At 39.8% G+C, this 16,694-nt stretch overlaps 1 protein-coding gene and 1 long non-coding RNA gene across 3 annotated transcripts in view; one reads left to right on the top strand and one right to left on the bottom strand.

The window, feature by feature from the left end:
- LOC132538934 (uncharacterized) overlaps positions 1–16,694 on the bottom strand; it is a 94,153-nt gene that overhangs the window by 26,913 nt on the left and 50,546 nt on the right. The window lies entirely within an intron of this gene.
- ITGA8 (integrin subunit alpha 8) overlaps positions 1–16,694 on the top strand; it is a 183,721-nt gene that overhangs the window by 153,213 nt on the left and 13,814 nt on the right. For both annotated transcript variants that reach the window (XM_060192219.1, XM_007526133.3), the window contains exons 26-28: positions 6,971–7,099; positions 11,779–11,892; positions 15,223–15,324. In XM_060192219.1, coding sequence (XP_060048202.1) covers positions 6,971–7,099; positions 11,779–11,892; positions 15,223–15,324 — 345 coding nt within the window. The remainder of the gene's footprint in view (positions 1–6,970; positions 7,100–11,778; positions 11,893–15,222; positions 15,325–16,694) is intronic.

Genomic DNA, 16,694 nt, shown 5'->3' with positions numbered 1-16,694 from the left:
CTATCTGCAACATTGAGACCAATCCATTAAGTCTAATTTGTTCCAGATCCTTCTTAGGACAAACTTTTAGAGTTGAATCAAGTATTTCTCAACTATTCTAAAAGCAGTAGAATAATGACTTCGAACTAACAATTTTCTTATTTTGGTGGACTATATGTTGGGGTTTGAAAGAGGCCTTTAAACAAACTATGATTTCTAAACAAAAGGAAGTTGAACAAGTAAACATAATTAAGGAACCAAAGTTGCATGAAGAGTCAAAGACAGTTTCTTAATGGGAGAGAGTTTATAATAAGTGGCCACGTGTAGATGCTGCGAGACAGGGTTACAGAATGTAAAACAGTGCCCAGAGAAGGAAGACAAATGAGGTGCCCCAATTTAACATGTTCGTAGGTCATGGCACAACATTCTAGATCTCAGTTCAAGAAAATTCCTGAGGTAAAACTGATCTAAGATTAGATAAAAGAAAAGGTCAATGTTGTGTAAAGAACTATCTTTGAGACCAAGAAGGCAGTTCAGTGGAAGAATGTAGGGCTTGCAGGCATGAGGTCTTAGGTTCAATCCCTGGCACTTCATATGCCAGAGCTCAGTGGTGCTCTGAAACAAGTCTGTCTTTATCTATCCAATGTAATCGACCTACCTATCTATCTATCTATCTATCTATCTCTTTCTCTCATAGTAAATATTTTTGGCAGTGCCTAGGACTTTACAGGTGTGTGATTTCACTGTTATTGAGCAACTTTTTCATTCAGATAGAGACAGAAAGGGTGAGATACCACCATAGCACCAGAACCACCTCAGTGCCCGTGTGTTCCCAGCACCAGGCTGAAGGCATAGCAAAGCACATTCTCTCCTTAGTGAGCTATCTCTCAGGCCCCTACAAAAGAAAGAAAGACCTGTCTTTGGGGGTCACAAAAAGCAGAAAGTTACAGCTCAAACAAGACCATTCCCACAAGAAGTCCAAGTTACAACCAGGTAATACAAACATGGAAAGCAGAAACCATTTGTCAAAGATTATAGCCATACAAATTATTGTTGTTGTTGTTTTAGTCTGTGACTTAACTTTACAAATTTGCACAGTTGTGTCTTATCCATCAGAGCATTATCTTCCTTCTTTCGTGACTTCATCAGTTTAATCACTGCTCAGAAAACGGGGCAACTTGTGATTTCCTAGATCAGTAGTCCCAAAGGTCTAGCACAAAACACTTTCTCTCTCTCTCTCTCTCTCTCTCTCTCTCTCTCTCTCCTCTCTCCCTCCCCGTCTCCCTCCCCCTCTCCCTATTCTCCTCCCTTTCCCTCTCCCTCTTCCTCTCCCTTTCCCTCTCCTTCTCCCTCTCTCTCACACACAAGCACTCATAACACTTGAAAATTAGGACATATATGGAAGAAAAACATAGAATATTATTAATTCCTGTTTCATTGTTTTATCGAGGCTATCTTTGGAATCATTCTAAAGGCCTTGGACATGTGGAGCTATGATTACTTTTACATTCCAGGCTTTGTTTGATATCTGTCACATACCCCTTCATGCAGAAATATCTATTATCAACTCTCTCCTTCAAGGTAATCTAGCTGCTCACTATTCCAATCAACATGAGGAATAGATTTCCCAGTTTTATTTTCTTCCTCTCTGATGATGATGCTTTGGGGACAATGATTGCTTGGACTTTAGTTTTCCCTCTCCTGCCATTTTCATGCACTCCCCCATCCCTTCTCTGAAGTGCTCCCTCTGACAGAAGAATTTTACTTTTAAATTCAGGCCCTCCTTTCAGTTACTAAATAAAATGTACTCCCTAGATTCAATTTCTCTTTAAAATGAACTTTAAGTTCTTGCGTATATTTAAAAATGTAAAAATGGGCTGGGAGACTGCTTACCTAGCATAGTACACACTTGACATGTGAAGACCCAGCTTTCAGCTCATAGCATCACACAGCAGAGCATGCTTGGCACCAAGAGGAAGCTCCATGAATAGTGGAGTGGTATTGTGATATCTCTCTCTCTCTCTCTCTCTCTCTCTCCCTGTCTCTCTCTCTCTCTGTCTCTCTCTCTCCCCCTCTCCCTCTCTCTCTCCCTCTGCCTCCCTCCCTCCTTTCTTCCTTCCTTCCCTTTATGTTTCATATGAAACTAAAAGAAAAAAATAGCCCCCTGGGAATAGGGGCATCTATACAATCTATACTATGGCCTCTCATACAAGTGAATAAGAAATAAAATTAAACTTAAAAACATACATTCAACAACTAAGAAAAGCTTCAAAGTCACTAGTAGAGAAAATTCTTTTAGTCATGCATTGAATGGACTTTCAAGATGTTTTTTAAAAGGTAGGCATTCTCTTTCAGTGAGTCCTTAGCAGTATGTCTTAGAGGGAAAATTACATGACAGGCTGATGTTCTGGGCTTACCTCTACTTGGGCTTAATTACAGGAGAAGAGTTACATGAGACAATTCTACCATCTCCTGTGTACTAGGAATACCTGAAATCTAGACAAACTAAAAACAAATAACAAACAAGAAAGAATTTCTTTGGGAACAAAGAGCCCTTAATCTTATTCCATCTGACACCCTTCTTCAAAAGTTGCATTTCCAACTATACTGCATATTCCAGTTATCCCATGTATCCCTGTGATCCAGTCACTTACACTGATACTGAAGAGCTTGGTGAAGAGTTATGAAAATAGAAAACTCCTGTGGAGGTTAAAGTCTGAGTAGCAGCTGTGGAAAGAACCATGTTTACTAACAATTGTTTCCTTATTTACAGAAAGGGACGATTTTCCCATTTGTTCTGCAGAGGTCCGGTAGTGTTTAACACGACTTCCCAGAGCGCTTAGCAGACATGCCTCTGAACCCAAAGGGCTGCCTGGTGTGGGGGATGAGAGTCAGTCTCTCCTTGCTTATGAGTTCAGATTAAATAAACCCACAACCTGTGGGTTCATGATCAACTGTGGGGCAGGCTCTAAATGTTTCTCTGGAAAATACCCTTCAACAGTTGTTTACATTTTTCAGATAACTTCATCCCTTTCTTTTTTTTTTTTTTTTTTGTCTTATTTTTTTGAAATAATTTCTGGGATGCCATTTGAGAAAAAAAATGACTTGCCAGCAGCCCTTTGAAACTGTTCTGACCGGTGTGTAAGAGTTGCATTCCTTTATCTATTAAAAAAAAAAAAGTGTTACTAAAAGAAACAAGTTTTGTCCACCCCTGCTGTGTGACACTTCCATTCCCTAGCTCAGAGTGGAATCTGTGCTTTACCAAGAGATCACTTATAAATACTTGTGGATGGTGATAAACCAAGGGCCACTTCAATACAGTGTGTATTTTATCTATATGTGAGATGCATCTGATGAAACCACATAGGAAGCTAAGGAGTTTTCTTCTCTTGGGCTATTATCTTACTACTGTTATTCCTCCTCTTCCCCCTTCTCCATCTCCTTTCAAGCTTTAATTTGAGAATAAAGAAATACTGTCTCATTTCTTGCAGCACCTTGTCTCTGTAGTTTGGCTATTTACAGAACTCATTTTGTAACATGTGCTTTCAGTGACCAATATAAATGACTCATGCTAAATCTCAAAAATGACACACACAGAGCACATAAAAAGACCATAGAGATTTTCACAATTTCTAATTTAAATTCCAGTTTTGATCTTACATTATGAAGGCTTTCCTATCAGATTCTCCATCATTGAGTCTCCTTGAACAACTCTTTGACTTACAGTTCTTTTCACTGTGCCAAGCTCTAATATTGCCCTAAAAATGTTCTGGAGTCCAGAGTCCTCAAGACTGACCCTCACCTCATTTCTATACATTTCATCATCCCGAGGCTTTGAACATCACCTCTAGTCCCCTTTCATGAACCTCCAGTTCAATCTTCTAGCTTTATAGTATTCTCACTTCCATTCTCTGCATCTTCTCTTTTTTTTTTTCCTTAATAGAAAGACATTTTCTAAGTCAGTTAACATATCCTACTCTCAACAACCTTGAAATCACCTGTCATTTCCCAGTTTGTTGATGTCAGCCATTCTCTCAAGTGTGAGATGGTATCTTAGTGTAGTTTTAATTTACATTTCTCTAATGATAAGTGAAGTCAAGAATTTCTTCAGGTGTCCGTGGGCCATGTATATCTCGTGTCTAGAAAACTGTCTGCTTAGGTCTTTGGGCTGGACCAGTTCTTTATCTAAATTATTTTAGGTAATTACAGGGTGTGATTTCCTCCATCTGAGTCTTCTTTGCTGTGACTTCTTCCTCTCCTTGTTTTGATAGTTTCTGGGATATTACAGATGACACTAGGTTTCTCATTCTATTGAATACATCTTCTCACAGGGCAACTCAAATCACTTAGCAGTTATTTACTATTCAGCTAGATAGGTGCTGACGGGAAACAGAGCTGAAGCCAAACATGGGGCTGTTTCTCTGCCTGAGAAAACTTAATACTATCACATGGACTTTTGTAAGAAGGGAATGGGTCCTAATTGCAGGCTAGAGAGCAATGGAGATGGGAGTAAGATCAGATCTACCTCCCCCAACACCACACTCCATCTCACCCTTTGCTTCAAGTAGAACTGAAAACTGCTATTTTGTCTCTTTGTTCTCTCTCTCTCTCTCTCTCTCTCTTTCTCTCTTTCTTTTTTCTTTCACACTATCCAGGTAAACTATTTTGCAAGCCTTATCTTATCTCTAAAGAAACAGGAGGTAGGTTTCAGAGGAAACAGGAGGGGTCTTGAGACCATCAGGTCATCTGTTTTTCAGGGTGATGATAGTTTCCTGTGTATTTCTTCCTTGTAACATGTCTTTAGCTATGTTTAAAGACAAAAGGTAAGCAGGAACTCTCTCTCTCTCTCTCTCTCTCTCTCTCTCTCTCTGTGTGTGTGTGTGTGTGTGTGTGTGTGTAAGGGGAAGAGTAAATTTCTGCTTTGTAAATTCAGTTTTAATTTATTCACTATTTTTCACAAATCAGTTCCTGCAAATAGAGCCCCAGATTATTATTTTTGCCTAGCCCAACTTATTAATGTCAGGTCAGTTCATTCCTCTAGGGCAATATTAAGTATCTCTGTTCTCTCAGGACCAAGGTTTCAGAGCCATCAAGTGGGGTGTTCCACAAAGACTCAGGGCATGGCCTGGGGCAGGCAGGAGTAGATAGCAGTTCTCCAAGCCAGAAAACAGAATGCCGGGGACTCTTGGTGGGAAAGAAGCCTTGAGAAGCAGGCCAAGGCCAGCATTTATAGGACTGTGTCAGTCACACTAAGGAGCCTAGACTGCACCTTTTTGTGTGTTCTTTGAATTCTTATAGGTTCCTAGCACCTTCAAGCTCTAGTGCTTTGTCCTCTATTTGCAAATGTAGGAATATCTTTTTTTTTTCTACAGAGACAAACATACTATCCTGTTCCTGTGGCAACAAAGAGAAGCTGTTTAAAAGATATATTTGGCGATGGAGAAATGCAGAAAACTAGGATTTTATATTCAAGCCATGTAAAATAAAGTAGATATCTTGTGACATTTATTGGAGTTTCCAAAATATGTAGTCAGCCAGTAGGTATATCTGGAGTCTGGGATAAAGCTGTAAGCCCTAGAACATTTGCAAAGTAGGCTTAGGGTTATAATATGCTCTTATAAGGCACAATGTCTACATGGCAGACTTTTTTGTTTCTTAGTTGTTTATTTTTTTATCAGTGATTTAATATTGGTTTACAAGATTGTAAGATAACAGGAGTACAGTTTCATATAGTTCCCACCACCAGGGTTCTGTGTCCCATCCCCTCCATTGGAAACTTCTCTATTGTCTCCCTCTCTGGGAGTACGGACTACAATTCTTTTGGGGGGTGCAGAAGGTGGGAGTTCTGACTTCTGTAATTGCTTCTCTGCTGGAAAGGGGCATTGGCAAAACAATCCACACCCCCTGCCTCTTTCTATCTTTCCCTAGTTGGCTAGGGCTCTGGAGAGGTGAGATTCCAGGAAGCATTGGTGAAGTTATCTGCTACACAGGGCAGACTTTGTAAAAGTCATATTTTAAAAAATATTTATTTCCTTTTGTTGCCCTTGTTGTTTTCTTGTTGTAGTTATTATTGATGCCGTCATTGTTGAATAGGACAGAGAGAAATGGAGAGAGAAGGGGAAGACAGAGTGGGGAGAGAAAGACACCTGCAGACCTGCTTCACCGCTTGTGAAGCAACTCCCCTGCAGATGGGGAGCCGGGGGCTGGAACCAGGATCCTTACACCGGTTCTTGTGCTTTGCACCACCTGCACTTAATCTGCTGTGCTACCGTCTGACTCCCCAAAAGCCATTTTTGTTAGAACATAGTTCATTCCTAATGAAGCACTTTTTTTTTAATTTGGGGTGGTGTCAATGATTTATAGTACAGCTGTTGGCACAGGTACAACCTCTCAACTCCTTGTGATAGATGTCTGTAAGACACTCTCTCCCCATCTTACGTCATTTTCCACCATCACGCATCAGAACCCCAGAACCCCTCCATCCCATCCCTTCCCCTCCTTTCCCAGAGTTCTTTGCTTTGGTGCAACACACTTCTTACAAATATAGCAACTCAACCAGTGGACACATCAACACTACCAAGCTATTTCTTATTCTCCATTGCCTCACTCTTCTGTTATCTCAGAATTCTTCCTAATTGGATGTTCCTCATTTTAACTAACCCCAAAATATAAGGAGACAAAGTAAAGAAAAAATAATGTCTCGTGCCCTAAGAATCATTTCCACACTTTCTAGTTTGGGAAAATATCTTCTGCTTTAAGTCTTAGCCTCATGAGGTAAACCTTCCAAATCCCTTCCTTGAGCTTCATGAACTCCTATCATTGAAGGATGGAAAGACTTGTTCCTATTTTGCTGTTGGCCATGCTGCTGAAAACTCAGAGCGTGTCTGAATTGTGTAAGTCATACTCAATTAAAGGGAAAGAACTGCCAAGAGTTTAAGTCTAACCAGAGTGGATGTGATTGTCTGATTTTTTTTTTTACTTCTGTTTGCAGCCTGCCGCCCCTCCAGAGGATACTCCTGAGCTAAGCGCCTTTTTGCAAAACTCGACCATCCCTCATCTTGTCAGGAAGAGAGAGGCACCCATGCTGGAGCCCCACAGACAGAACCCAGCAAAAATCCTGGTACGTTATCTCAGAGTGTGTCAAACCAGTGGAGGAGATTGGGCTGGGAGGAATTCCCAAGTACAGATGGTTTTAACTGAGTTTTGTTCTGCCATCTCCTCCAATGAGCAGAGAGACTTGATGCTTTTTGGCAGTACAGACTGAGAAATAAAAAGAACTTTTCTGTGGGTATGGAGGAGTATTTGCAATATAACTCTTGCATGCTTCGAAACCTGCTGTACAGCCCCTATTTGAGAAATATTGATGAAAACAGAAAATGTGGTCTTTAGCCCATTTCAAAAATGTCAAGGTTCAACTGTTAGCCTGTGTGCAGGCACAGAGTTAGTAAGAGTTTGAGATGGATCTGGAGAAGAGAACGGATCTTTAGAATGTTGGCCTGTCTCGGAGTCCTCTATCTTTTTAGAAACAAAGCAAAACAAATAAACAGAATGGTGTTGTAGATTGCTGGGTCAAACCTCCTGATGACTCAGCATTAAGGTTGTGATAGATCTAGCATGGATTTAGTGAACACTCTGAAAAATTGTAGAAACCATTCATGAGATAGAACTTTTTATACTTCCACTTACCAGTGTGAATGTTAGTCACTAAACTGGACACTTAAAAAATTGTCATGACTTTTTAAAAATGATTTTATTTATGTACTTATTTATTTATGAGAAAGATAGGAGAAGAGAGAGAGAAAGAACCAGGCATCACTGTGGTACATATGTTGCCAGGGACTGAACTTAGGACCTCATGCTTGAGAATCCAATACCTTATCCACTATACTACCTCCTTGACCACTTGACTATTTTTTAGGTATGTCTTTATAGGTGAGTGACACCCCAAAACAAAGCAAGACAGTGTCTTACAATACTCTTTGACATCCAGCTAGTTGATTTAGACAACATAAAAAGTTTCAAACTTGGTAAGATAATCAGGAAAAGTACAAGAAGCAAGTCTAGCTTAATCATTTAAATCCAAGAGGAAGATTTCTTATAAATACCTGAAATTGTGTTACAAAATGTATGCCAGTTGGCAACTCATGATTCAACTCCATATTTTTTATACAACTAATCTGTAAGAACTTAAAAGTAGGGAGTTAATATGCTATTCAATTTAAGGCAAATTAACAAAATTATATGGAGTATTATTTTTAAAAGCTTCTGAGAGGAACAGTAGAACTAAAAGTAGTTATTAACACCTGTATATTTCTAATACATGGTGTCAGAGGAAAATCTCTCTAAAAAACCAACTGTCTAACCCTATGGAGGACCAACAGTTTGGAAAATCAAGTTTAAACTGTGCTTTTCAATTTCCATTTCAGAAAAAGCTTCTTAAGTATTCCGAAGCAGTGAAGATCAATAACTAAAATTATTTTGGAAATTTCATGTTCTAGTGTTCTTGTGTTATAGAATCATACTTTCCCCCTTCTTTCTCATCAAAGATATTTAAGGCAAGATGATTTTTAACTTCTGAATATCATAGAAATTTATTACTTGCAGATGAGAACAAAGCAATTCTTGATTTCCATACCTGATTTTTGTTGACTCAGATTTTATTCACTTTCTCTCTTATTGGTTAAAAATATTAAAAATCCTCCACCTCTCTATGTCCTGAAGTCAAAACAATTCTGGATAGAATGTGATTATGCAAAGTTTATTCTGAAACCAAAAATTAAATCAGACCTCCTACAGTTTTTGTTTAGCTTAAAACAACTTACTGAATCACATTACTGATTAGGAATTTGAAAGTGCAAAATGCCAACTCCCTGTGCTAAGATCATAATTTCCAATTTGTACATGGGAAATCTGTATCTCTAACACAGAAATAAAATTTCTCTTTCACCAACAAGTATTCCTGCCTTTCTTATTTGGGGCTCCTGCTGTTTGAGTAGTTATCACTCCACTTCCTCACTACTCAGCTTAGAGAAGCCTCGTCTTTTTAAAAAATAGTTTATTTATTTATTTATTTACTAGCTAGAGACAGAGAAATTGAGAGGGGAGGGGGAAGACAGAGAGGGAGAGACAGAAAGACACCTGCAGCATTGCTTCACCACTCATGAAGCTTTCCCCCTGCAGGCAGGGACCAGGAGCTATATAACATATAACATATATAATGCACTATAACATGAGTGCTTATCCAGGTGCCACTGCCTGGCCCTGAGCCTCATCTTTTTAATCCTCGTCAGCATTTGTTAATATTGACCACTTCCTGAAATGAATGCATTCCTTGGCTTCCCCCTAAATATTTTCTCTTGGTTCTCTTCCTTACCTTTGGAGTTGCTCCTTAAATATTTTCATGTTCTTCTCTTTTGCCCATCCTGAAATGGCCCCTGTGACTCAGGATTATGTAGTCAGTCTGCTCCTCCTTTCTCACACTGACTTTGCTCTCTCATGGGCCATTTCCTTCATGATGTTCTTGAGTTGCTTCCTGCCATCATAGTCATCCCTCACTGAACCAGTTACTGGGAGGACTCGCTGCCTATATTCCTCTGGACTTCAAACCCTAAGCCCTAGCCCTCACCCCATTCCTAATGTGCCTAGTTCCTGTATCTCTAGGATCCCAAGGTGCTTCTCCTCTTGAATTCCAGTCTTAGTAATGCCAGTTCCCATCCATCTACTTCCCCAAACCAAGTTTCCTCCACACCTCCCTCTCCTTCACCCCCACTGTCAGTGAATCACCAAGTGTCCATTCTACTTCCTAAACAACTTTCAAATTACCACCCTCTTCCATTCCCAATGCCACAGTTCAGGGCTTCATCATTTCTCACAAGACTCTTATAACAGACCTTATTTGTCCTCTCTGCCTCCAACTCTCCTTTCTACTTCCCTTCCTCACAACTTGCTTCCCACTTCCCCAAATAAAAATTACAAATCAAATTAGAGAGGTAACTGGCCTGGTAGAATGTGTGTTTTGCCATGAGTGCAGGCCAGGTTTAACCCCCTCACACAACGTGGCGGTACCATAGCACTGTGGGAGACTGGTACTACGGTGGCTCTCTCTCTCTCTCTCTCTCTCTCTCCCTCTCTCTCTGAGAGATGAAAAACAGTCATACTGGTAGCAGTGAAACTACACACATAGGAGGTTCCAGCTTCTAAATGATAAAATAAGTAAAATAAAATATGAACTTGATCAGATTCCCCTTCTGAATAGGAATATCCTTTCTACCTAGTCTGTCTGTCTCTCTCTCTCTCTCTCTCTCTCTCTCTCTCTATCCTCCCTCTCTCCCTCTCCCTTTCCCTCTATCTCACTTTCTCTCTCTCCACCCCTCCCTCCCTCTCTCCCTTACTCCCTCCTCTGGCCTATCTCACTTCCATCTATGCTTTCTAGCCTCAATGTCTCCCATCCTCCCTTTTCTGAACATGCACTGGTCTTCTATAAAAGAATTGTGTCTACACCATCCCACCCTTCCAGTGATTCTCAAACTTAAAGATTCATTCCAAGCATCAATTTTTCTGACATCCTCCAACAAGACTAATGAGCTGAGATTACCATCTCCGAGAAGTCCCTCCTTCCAAAGGTGGGAGCATGTTCACAACAAAGGACAGGTGATTTGAATGGCTGAGCTTTGAAAACTCCTGCTCCTGGTATAGTTACAAAACCCTAAATTTCTCAGTATCCAGGCTCAGAGCCAGGCAGCCTAGCCACCAGGACTTGGGAATGACAGATAGAAATCTGGCCCCTCTGCAGGTTATCAAATGCATATCATGAATTGTTTTGTTTTTAGATAAACATGAGGTTCTCAAGAAAAGATTTTCATAGTCATATACACTAATTGGGTTACTCTGTGGTTTAGCAATTCCATTAAAGTGAAATATTTCTGCTGACTTCTTCATTATTGAGCCTTGCTGGGTTATGTTTGAGACAGAACAGAAAGAAAGAAAGAAAGAAAGAAAGAAAGAAAGAAAGAAAGAAAGAAAGGAAGGAAGAAAAGGGGCAGGCAGCAGCATATCCTATAGGGTAAATGTAAAATTGTGAAGGAACACAATTCAAGAAGTCTCATCCTATATGGGAAACACAGAAGATGCAGAGTCAAGTGGTTGTTTACTTCCAAGCAGGGGTCCAGTGCAAATAGTTTGATAAGTAGAATGCCATGGTGGTGAATACTTTCCAGAAGCAGTTCATACAAAGGAGACCACTGTAAGTTGGGCCACTCCAGTAAGTGGTCTAAACACCAGTTCAATGAATGGAACTTGCACCAGCCTCAGTCTTGTGAGCAGAAAGTAATGAAAAGATAGACAATAATATGATGGAGAAATGCTTGTCAGTGGCTCTATAACACTGAAGTTATACAGACTCAGAGATCTTCCTCTGAAACCTTTCTAGAATTTGCTTAACCCAGAGACAGGGGGTGGAGAATGCTCTTATGTCTTCCCAAGTTTGGAAAACAATGAACAGAGTATGCCAATAATTGCTGCAGGGAGAATGCTTCAGGATTCTTAGAAAAGCTGACATTTCCTGTGATGCTTTCTGCCCCCTTATTTCTGCATCACCATGGCAGTTATGCATCACTTACACAACAGTGATCAACTCTATATAGTTGATTTTACTTAAATTAGTAATCAGACAATGAGACAATGAGTTCTGCGAAAATAAAATGCTAATAAACTATTTTCAATGTTGACTTTCCACCAAGATTTAAAGCACTGCATTGCCACTGCTATTATGGTATATTTTTGTTTGTTTGTTTTGGGCAGAACTGCACAAATATCAAATGCTTGCAAATCTCCTGCACAGTGGGCCGACTAGAAGGAGGAGAGAGCGCTGTTCTGAAAGTGAGGTCAAGGCTCTGGGCTGACACATTTCTCCAGGTAATGAAAACACTAACCCACCTACATATACACTATTCACAGGAGACTTGGATGCATTACAAATCTCAAAGTTTTCACTCTGTTTGTTTCTGTCTTATACTGAATTTTTAATGTAAATATTGCATTTTAATTTCTAAAAAGAAGTTTCTGCAGGAGCTGGGTGGAGGTGCACATGTTACCATGTTCAAGGACCCTGGTTCAAGGCCCTACTCTCTAACTGCAGAGGGAATGCTTCAGAAACAGTGAAGCAGGTCTGAGGGTGTCTCTTTCTCTCTTCCTCTCTCATCCACCTCCCAGTTTCTCTCTGTCCTATCAAATAAAGCAGAAAGAAAATTTCTTGCAAAAGGAAAAAATGGCTGCTGGGAGCAGTGGATTCTTAGTGATGGCATTAAGCCCCAGTACCAACCCTGGTGGCCCCCCAAAAAAAACTGTTTTTGCTGAAAAGTTTAACTAAAAGCTATCTTTCTTATCAAGCGACAAAGATTTTCTTTCCAATTTTATTGAGACATTATTGGCATAAAACATGTAAGTCTAAAGTATACATAGTGAGCTTTGATAGATGAAGAAATGATTACATGTTGAAATTAGATAACACCTTCATTTTCTCATAATTACTTGCAGGGGTTGAGGTCATGATTTCTAAGAGTTGTCAGAAGCTTTTAGGTTAACTTCCAGGGCTAGGAGATAGTTATCTGGTGGAGTGCACACTTTACTATGCACAAAGCCCTGGGTTCAAGTCCCTGGCCCCACATGGAAGCACCAAGGAGAAGCTCTGTGAGCATCTGAGTGGTGCTGTGGTGGTGTCTCTTCTATGCGCTATCTGAAATTAAAAGGAAAGAAACTCCACCTACCAGCAGCAGTAGAATGATGCAAGTGGGAAACCTAAGCCGGAAAGAAAAATGGTAACAGTTTTCAGTTTTAATACAGAATTGTTAATCACACACACCACACTGACCCCCAGCGCTTACTGGTTTTGTAGCTGGATATGTGTGCCCTTTGGGTAATCATCTATCTCCCCAGTCTCCCACCCCCAACCTCAACAGCCACCATCTATCTCCTCCTTTGCTTTTCTTAAAATGAATTTTTAAATGCCACATATAATGAGATCATACAGCATTTCTCTTTGTGCTACATTTGTTTTGTTTCTGTCCACGTGTTGAATGTGCAACCTGGTCAGGTTTTATTTAGATTAATTTTGTGATTGCCTGCTTGGAATAGCATCCTCCTTTACTGCTTTAGGTTTGACCAGCCTCTGGAGGCTGTTTGGTGGTGGTATCTTGGTATGCCTGAAGCCTTGGAGCCTGAAACAATCAATCAGTCAGTCAATCATCAGTAAGCACAGGAATAGGGTAGTAAAATACATTAAAACAGTAGGTTTTAATGTTGGGTGCTCATTTCTATTTAAAAATTAACTGAAATTTACATATACTGAAGTTTTCATAGTGACTTTTACATATATATGTTTAAATAGTGGCTCTTTTTAATGTCTGGCACTCAAAATTCTTGAAGTGTTATAAATATACTCTCAACATACAGATGAACCAACATAACCCACTACTAGATAGAATGAATTATTGTCTTATTACATAGAGAACTACCAAAGATTAAGTTCTCAAAACATCTATCCTTGCGTCACTCTTAAACATTTTCCTCTTCTTTCTGGCTTATCTCACTTAAAATGAATATGGGATAATCTCACTCATGACAGAAATTGAGAAATAAGAACAAGAAGGAGGAACACAAGGAGAACTTAACTAGGTTTGGTGTATTGCATCAAAATAAAGAACTCTGGTGGGTGGGTGGCTGGGGAACAGGGGTGGACTATCAGGTCCTGGTGCATGAGGGTGGAAGTGGATAGGCTGGGGTGCTGCTAAGCTTCTTACAACGCACAGGGCAGCCCCCCATGCAGACTCAGATCCTAATAATGCTGAGACCCTGTTATGTGAGGCAAAATGTGATCCACTTCTTGATAACTTAGTGTTTTTCAGAAAACTAAAAAATGTGATACATGTACCAGCAGCTGAGTTTACTGTAAACCATTCATCCCCCAATAAAAATATTTTTAAAAGAAAGAAAGGGGGAGAGAAATACAGACAACAACACTGCATGTAAAGCTTGCCCCCTGCAAGTGGGAACTAGGAGCTTAAACCTGGGTTTCTGTGCATAGTAAAGTGTGCATTCAACCAATTGCACCACAGCCTGGCTCGCAGAGACATTTTTAGATACATCCATAAGTGGTCCTGAGATAACTCAATAGCATAGCAATTAGACTTACAAATGTAAGGTTCAGAGTTCGATCCCTGGTATTGAATATTCCAGAATATTGTTCTGGTCTGTATGTCTATCTATCTGTGGAAATAAGAAAAATAATTTTTTCTAACAAAAATATTTTCTTTTGATTTTAATGAACAGTTACTAAAAAAAAAATGAACTTTTGCTGAAAATTCCTGTTAATATCAGTCTGTGATTCAGATAAATTGTTCTTAACCAGTCCGTTAAGAAGGGGGCTTTGTTAGTCTTTGGCAATACTCAGCAGTACTTAGAGACATGTCTGATGACTGCAGCTGGAGGAGGAGTCCTAACTAGATGACAGATGCCAGGGGTGCTGCTAGGCTTCTTACAATGCACAGGGCAGCCCCCCCCCCCCCAATTCAAACTCAGATCCTAATAATGCTGAGACCTTGCTCTAGGTTTTCTGTATGGGAGGCAAAATGTGATCCACTTCTTTATAACTTAGTACCAGTTATTCTCCTAAAATATTGCCCTCTGTCTACAGCCATACCACCCTAAGCACACCCAATCTCATCTGATCTCAGAAGCTAAAATATTTCCTTTTAAGAGATTACAAGAACTTTACAACCCACTCTACCTGGCCTTTGCTCCTCACTCACAGAAACTATATTAGTCCTAGTGGTTACTCCTTTTTAGGACACTGATTTATTGTGTTTATTTTAAGTTTTTCTTGCTAAGTCTTATATTAATAAGACAAATTCCCGTTATAAATAAGAAGAGACTAGATGGTTGAATGGAAAGTTGCAAGGATATCTGGATGAATAAGATGACAGATTGATGGATGTTAATGAATGAAAGAAAGGATAACATTGCTGGATGATAGATGGATTACTAAATGATGGATGGGTGGATGGATGGATGGATGAGATGGCTAGTGGATGGATGGATGATGAATGGGGAGTTAAAGTAAAAGAAAGAGAAAGAGAAGAAAAGAGGAAGGAGAAGGTTTTGCTTTGGATATTGAAGACAAATGTAGAAACCCCAGAATAAGTTTTTAAACTTTACATAGAAAATATCTAATTTTTTTTTTACTTTCAGCGAAAAAATTATCCCTATTCTCTTGCATCCATGGTGTCCTTTGAAGTTAAGAAGATGCCATATAAAGATCAGCCAACAAAACTCCCCAAAGGAAACATAGCGGTGAGTATCTTTTAAAATACAAGAATACATAATTTCATTGAAATAATATTTGGCAGGGGGTATGGTTTAGTGGTAGAATACATGCCCCCGTCTATGAGGGCTTCATTTCAAGCTCTGGTACTACAAAAAAAATTAGACACTGCTTAGCTTGTGCTAGTTTTAAGTGATTAACTTGGGAAAAGTTTCCTTCTCTGTATCACTGTTTCCTTACACTGTCTGAATATGTGTCATTTCACCAAATTGCAACCTTTCCTCCTTATGGCCTATCTATTTTTGAGAGAGAGAGAGAGTAGTGCCAGTCAAGGCTGACAATGGCAATGCCAGGGACAGATCTTAGACCCTCAGACATACAAGTCCTTGAATACCTTCAACACAATTTTATACTGAAAATTGAAGGATATGACTAATACTATTTTAATCAAGCTGTTTTGTTATATATTCATAAACAGGTTTCCTATGGAAATGTCAGAATTTGCATTTTATCAAAGTCACCTACATATCATCACATGCACTGAAAAATTTGGGAAGCACTAGTTGGGATGGTATATAAGTTTTAATATCATAATTTCCTCTTAGTATGGGCCTTATTGTAATAATTATTGTATAATTTTTCAGGTCTAACCTTTCAATAATTTAAATGAATCCAAAGATTAGTGACTCACAACCCTGTGTATACAAAAAGAAGCCTTGCTGGTACAACTTTACTGATAGACACATGCTAAGTACTCGCTCCACTTGTCAGGATGGAGTAGATCTGGGTTTGAGAGCCCGATACTGTGCTTTGTAAGTTCTGCAGGTGAAAGTCCTATGGTGGAACCAAGGTTAAGAACCCCTAGCACATGGAGATAGCACAGAGGAAAATCTAAGACTTGCAAACAAAATACTTGGAGGCTTTGTTCTGGTGTCACCTCACTCAAATTAGGAAGCCCTTAGGAAACCACAATCACTGGAAAGAACTGTTTAAAAAGGAGGCTAGGTGGTGGCGCACCTGGTTGAGCGCACATGTTATAATGCACAAGGTCCCAAATTCAAGCCCCTGATCCCCACCTGCAAGGGGAAAGCTTTGCAAGTGGTGAAGCAGTGCTGTAGGTGTCTCTCTGTCTCTCTCCCTCTCTATCACCCCCCTTCCCCTCTCAATTTCTGGCTGTCTCTATCCAATAAATAAATAAAGATAGTTAAAAAAAAAAAGGTTTAAAAGATAGGGACATAGCGCACCTGGTTAAGCATTCATATTATAGTGCATAAGGGCCCAGATTCAAGCCCCTGGTCCCTACCTGCAGGGGAAGCTTGACAAGTGGTGGGGCAGGGCTACAGGTGTCTCTCTTCCTCTCTCCCTATCTCCCCCTCTCCTCTCAAGTTCTGACTTTACC

This window comes from Erinaceus europaeus, chromosome 6, assembly GCF_950295315.1.
Source record: "Erinaceus europaeus chromosome 6, mEriEur2.1, whole genome shotgun sequence".
In the NCBI taxonomy this organism is placed as follows: domain Eukaryota; kingdom Metazoa; phylum Chordata; class Mammalia; order Eulipotyphla; family Erinaceidae; genus Erinaceus; species Erinaceus europaeus.
This window is presented reverse-complemented; position numbering and strand designations above follow the sequence as displayed.